At 38.6% G+C, this 6,513-nt stretch overlaps 1 protein-coding gene across 1 annotated transcript; it reads left to right on the forward strand.

The window, feature by feature from the left end:
* Positions 1-2,877: 2,877 nt before the first annotated feature.
* On the forward strand, positions 2,878-3,231 carry LOC147557284 (uncharacterized). Its single transcript, XM_086658798.1, has one exon. The coding sequence runs from the start codon at positions 2,878-2,880 to the stop codon at positions 3,229-3,231; it is 354 nt and encodes a 117-aa protein (XP_086514924.1).
* Positions 3,232-6,513: the final 3,282 nt, after the last annotated feature.

Here is a 6,513-nt window from a genome sequence, read left to right on the forward strand (position 1 = left end):
GACGCATCTAGGACGCGTCCCGGACGCATCCTAGGCATCCCATCCGAGATGCCTATGGTCTGTCCTCGGTCAGAAGCGTTTAGGACGCATTTGACCCGGTAAGGACGCGTCTAGCTAGGCTAGGACGCGTCTGGCCGAGGGACATAGCACGACAGGAACGTGCTGTCTCTTAGTCCGGCCTGTGACTAGGCTGATTCGAGACAAAGTCTAGGGTTGACCCGAGACCAGTCAAGGGACTTTGACCAGGGTTGACTTAGGTTTTTTCGAGTTTGACTCGAGGGCTTTTGGGCCTTGACCTAAGTGGGAGTTTTTCAAACCTTTTTCTCCCGGTTCCAAGCATATTTTTCCGATATTGACCCGGGCCATTGGGGGCCCAAACGAAGTTTTTCCTCGAATTGATTTTGGAAATCATAAAGGAAGAAACATAATGTGCTTTTAGTCAGAATTTTACGAAAATAAGTTTTAGAGCCCATTAGACATAGAGATGCCACTAATTCCCACGATTAGCTGTTCGAAACGTAGCAAACCTAGAAACGAATCTAGGATACATACTTTGTTTTTAAATTATGAATGTCATATTATTGTATGTATGAATGTGTGATTGCGTAGACTAGTATACCTTTAGATAAGTAATCGTTTTTTGTTTCTAAGAAGAAGAGAATGTCCCTGAATAATACTTAGAGTATAGGGTCTTAGAATCTATTTAACGAACCGAACGATGAGATCATGGTTCAAGTGGAAGTAGTCAATGGAGGTTCAAGGATATGAATCCAAACGAACCATAGGCGAACAAGAAATAACCTAAAAGATGAAATCTTTTATGGGTTATACTAAGATTCAAATAAATCATTACGCAAACCCACATAAACTTTTACGTAATAAATCATGTATAGTTATGCTAGAGTTCACAGTAACACAACTTGATAAATTACGTAATAAGTCCCAAAAAGAATATTGAGTAGAGCTTACCCAGATTAAGACACCTGTTGAGCCCTTGTTCATCGATGGTGGGTCTGCCAAAGCAGGGTGTCATCTTTTACCTCGGAATAATACAGGTAGATCTATGAAGAGGTCTACATGTCTAAATGGTTATTCTCAACGAGTCAGCAGAAGGGTTTTGGATTTCGAGGCTAAAGGACAATTTGACCCTCAAGTGTCAAATTCGTCAACCAAGAATCATTAGAGTATGATTAGTAAAATGTTACTCACCCAGGACAACGAGTTAAGGGCAGTGCCAAAGTACGCATAATCTCGAAGGAATGGGATCTTGGAATTATATTATCCTTAGGGGACAATAAAAATAGAATAATATAGGCGAATTGAGAATTATGCAAGGATAACAAGTTTTAGTCACTTTCGCATTTCTTACATGTAGTTTAATTATGACGTCAAAAGACTCAAGCAACATACGTTGGCTTCTAGAGTAAGAGAAGTTAAGTGGAGACAACTTCATTGTTTGGAAACGAAATCTGGGGGTATCGTCCTCAGATCCGAACACAAGGCAAACGTCTTAGACACACCTATTCTGATTATCACTGAAGAATCGATAGATCAAGAGAAGGAGCAGGAGAGAAATATTCGGAAGAAGTCCGTGTAGGGTTTTATACCCTTATACTAGTGTTTATAGCAGATAACGACATCTAATGTCTAACACTAGTATCCCCAAGATCATCATGCAAAACTAGTAATTAAACTAATGGAGATAGTAGATTACCTTAATCGTTTTTCCCTCGAACTAATTGAATTGATTAAAGAAGACCAAGAGCTTCAAGTGTAGCTCCTCTGCTTGGGACACGAGTAATCAACTTGATCTCCCACCTTGTTGTATAGCTAGCACACCAATGGTGGTTGGAAAGAAGAACACCTTCTTCTTTGACTAGATAGATAGTTAATGGGAATTAGCTCACTTTCTCCTCTCTACTTGATGTGGTAGAGTAAGAAAGCTTAGAGAGAAATTCCACACCTTATTCTCTGCCCTAAGAGTGTTTATATAGAACCCTAATAAGAATCCACCTCCTTTTAGGTTTCCCAAAACACCCTTTAGAATAAGATTTAGGGAAATAGTCGAAAATAGCAACTATTGGTATTTTCTCAATTCCCTAAGGATATGACGTCCAAACCCAGCCAAAATTGGCAGATTTAATGTTCATAACATAAGGAAACGTCCCTCGAAAAATCAGCCCAATCCGAGCTCTAGAAGTGCCCGAATCGGCTAAGGCCCAAAAAACCCTGTTTTTGGCCTTTTTGTGCTATCTTTGCCTAATTCCTTTTTAGGCCTATGAGATATGTTTATGGGACACTCCCATGATTATATCTCACTCCCACTAGTCATATCCTAGATCAATTTTTCACTCTTATGTGTAACCCGTTGTAGGATCCGATCGAAGTTAGCCGCGAATTACCTCGTAATTCGACGATCGTAGTTGGTCTCTAGCTACAACTCTACGATCCCTAAATCAATCGGACTTGATGATCTTCCACATCAATTGTCCTATCCGACAAATTTTTTGCATTGTCACCTTAGTCGAAGGACATCTCCTTCAACTCCTTCAGTCCGAACCCGTAACATGCCTCATGTTAGCAACCATGGAACCAAACCTTCAGGATAGGTTCATTGAAATGGATGCTTATACCATGATATGACAACTTAGGAATTTGTTCCAAAAGAAGTCGAGCATGGAAAGGTATGAGACTTCAAGGGCAATATTGGATATGCGCCTTGAAAAGGGAAAGCCTGTAGGGCCACACGTTTTCAAAATGATTAGTCTTTTTGAGAAACTAAATAGACTTGGAGTCGACAATGGTCGGGATTTCGCCACTGATATTATCCTGCATTCACTTCATAATGGGTTCAATCAATTTAGAATGCACTTCAATATGAATGGAGGGGATAAATCTCTAGAGGAACTACATTCTATGCTCCAGACAGCCGAAGAGAATATTGCAGTAGCTGAACACAAGAAAGAAGTTCTGGTGGTTCATAAGGACAAGGGATTTAAAGGGGATGGAAAGAAGAAATTCAAGAAGAAGAAAATGGGCAAAGTGAAAGGCGAACAAGTTGCCAAGACCAAAGGTGCCCAATCTGATTCCAAATGTTTCTATTGCGATGGTACAAGCCATTGGAAGAGAAACTGTCCCAAATTCCTGGAAGACAAAAAGAACGGAACCGCAGTTTTCGATCAATGTAAAAATTATTTAAAGTTTATTCAATTAAATACTATTTCCTTTTGAGGTATAGGATACCTAAAAAGCTCTTGAATGACAGGAGCAAGTAGGAGCTGAGTATTTATTGAAGAGGAGATGAACCTGTCAAAAGCTAAGGAAGAAGAGTTGCTACAAAAGCTAAAAAAGGATCATAGACTCCATAGGCATTACTTTAATCATTTTTAGTTTTCCTTTTCTTTTTTGAACATTGACTCTGTAATAGGATTATGGGAGTAAATAAAGTATTTAGTATTTTATGATGTTCCTAAAAGAGCCTATTTGACTTTTAAATAATTACACCTAACGATTCAACTTAGTTATTCTAATCTGGTCAAATAAACTTGAAAGAACACGGATGAAGCTAAAGTTGTTTGATCACGAATCTCTCAACAATAGTTAATCATGGTCTAGACAAACAAATTTGACAAGATCTCTTATGACAAAACAGAGGTCAATTAAACATAGAAACTCATGTTAGACATGAAACTATGATTAATGTGACTAGAATAGACTAAAAACTAGATTATAGGAAAAGTTTTGGAAACTTAACCTGAATCAAGTAAAGGATCAATTTGACTAAAGAATATGATGCGATCACATGTCTAAAAGTCACAAATCTTCCAAAACATAAAAGTCTAATACAAATCTGCCAACCCACTACAATCTAGAATAACTATAGTGAATAAATGATTCCATACAAGTATGGATTTTAGAAAGAGTTCTGAAACCAGTCTTTTATTCAAAGTCTACAACATTTTAGACATAATTTCTTCGAAAGAAGAATAACGGGTTTTCTCACAAATCATCGGAACACAATTGTATTGTTGCTTTCGATGGTGTCTTACTTGAAGGAAAGGGGTCTTTCAAAGAAGACAAGTGGGAGGAAATAAATATTCGAATGGTTTCGAATAGAGCAACAAATAGGAGAAAAGAAGTTACTCGCTATAATGAAGTAAGGAAATGTACTCGTCGTGAAACTTCTTAAGGAGTTGAGGAGATTTCTTGAAATTTACTCAAAAACCTCGGATGAGTCTTAGGAAGATTCAAACATACTATAGCAGAAACACTCCGAAATTGGACTGGGTCTCCAAAGAGATAAGAGTAAGAATGGTTAAATCTTGTTCGACAAGAAGGTAAGTGGGAGTGAAACAACTTCGTTTCAAGTCCTGTATGTAGGAAACATACTGGGGTTGAGAAGACAATAAGATTTGTCAAAACAGTTAGAGAATTGACTCAATAGGACAATAGACGAGGGTAAATAAATTTGGGCGTCAAAATCTATAATGATAGATCAAAGAGATGATAAGACTCGTTCAAAAGAGTTTTGAAGACATCTGAATAGAAGAACTCTTAGAGAGTGATTCTACCCATCTCGCATGATAAACTGCCAAGCAAAATTCAGAAAGTGGAAATTCTGATGAGCAAAGGCAAGCATGAGAGAAATACTTATGTATAAAAACATGAGAACGATCATGAAGATGATTGATATTTACCCGCACATCTGAGAAATACTTGGAGTATAAAAGATGTCGTCACCCATAGACATCAGAGAACAACCTAGGATGATGAGAGCATCCAGGATTAAGCCTCTGAAATCATAGATTGAAGAAAGTCATAAAAAGCAATCTTCCGAAACTAAAGATATGAATCTTTTAGGGAGGACAAACAGATGAAAAGGAGTATTCATGCGGGGAGTCGTTGCTAACTCTACTAGATAAGAAAGTAAAATTAAAACTTAGGAAGTACTGATTAATATTATCATAAAAGCTTACGAAGACGTTCTTAAGCACGATAATAATAAGCGAAGTGAAAATGTAACTAAACTGTCACCTTAGAACGAACATGGAGGATGTACAGATTTAAGGAATTAGGATCAAGGTAGAGAATCCTAAGGGACTCGTAAATTGAGAACGTAAAGGAGTTTACGCGGGTGCTCAAATTTTACAAACTCTTGTTATCCGAAATAAACTCAGTTTATTTCGTCATCTAAATTTTGGTTTATAATTTAGACGACAACCCAAAATAATGGAGTGTTCCAGGTAGGATTATTAGATACGTCATCTAATGGAAGAGGCCCTACTAAGTGAACATGGAAGCACACCATTATACTATCCCTAGTCCAGGTCATTGATTGGACAACAATGACTTAAGAAAACCAGCATGAGTGATTGACGAGATAGCCTTGTTTCTTGGGCTATGGGAATAGGAGTATTCAAAGTCTTTCATGGGTGTATAGATGATACACTGGAAACCCGCCAAAGTGAGAGTACTTCAAAAGGTTGAAGTCATGAATTGTCATAACTCTCATTTAAGCAAATCGGAGAGATTCCTCAAAACATGAGTACTCACTCAATTTATGTAAGCAATGTCGAACTTTGGTCCCGTTAAACGCCAGCAGTAAAAAGAGGTTATAAAGGCGGATTACTGGGGGAGACAGGATAGACATGAAATTGAGTGGGAGTACAAGAATGGAATATGTCTTCCTGAATAAAATCAGGATAAAGTATCTCCGGGCCACTTGATGAGAAACAACTGAAAAATGCATGGTCGTGCTCAAATGGATTAAGAGTTAATCATTTGACTTGACAGTTTGTTCTCGGGATCAAGAGAGTTTGGTAAGTATGACATATCAGACGAGATATAAAAAAACATAGGAATCGAGCATTGCAGTTGTTCTAAGTACAAGTGGGAGACTGAAGGATATATTTTCTCGGTCAGAAGGAATGGTATCCTTCCGAAGGAATGTCCTTCAACCAAGATGTCAATGCATACGATTTGGCCAATAGGATCATGATGACCTTACTCGGAAGATCATTAGTCCGGTCCAATTAAGGTCGTAACGCTTAGCTAGAAGCCAACTACGGTCGTCGGATAACTTCGGTAATCCGCGGCTAACATAGACCGGATCCTACAAGGGTTACACATAAGAGTGATGGTTTGAACGGAGAGAATTGACTAGTAATAGACTAGCATATAAGTGGATTGGATCCATTATTAGTAAGTCCAATTAGTTCGGAGGAGTCCGAACAGAGATACAAACATCTGGGCCTTAAAGGAAGACCCGGGAAGGCTTTAGGTGGGCCGGCCATGTGATGGCCGACCTAATGAAGGGGCCGGCCATCTCAGGGCCGGTTAGGCCCTAAGTGGGCCGGCCAAGGAAGCCCATAAAGGGGCTATGTTAGCCGGCCACATTGAGGGAACCCTAAAAGGGTATTTTGGGAAAATACTTCTAATTAGGTCTTTATGAATCCTAGTTTGGGTCAAACACCTGTTCTAGGGATTTCTATATAAGGACTAAATTAGACAACC

Source organism: Eschscholzia californica, unplaced genomic scaffold, assembly GCF_041429995.1.
Source record: "Eschscholzia californica isolate CP2 unplaced genomic scaffold, dmEscCali1.0.p SCAF_2, whole genome shotgun sequence".
NCBI lineage: Eukaryota > Viridiplantae > Streptophyta > Magnoliopsida > Ranunculales > Papaveraceae > Eschscholzia > Eschscholzia californica.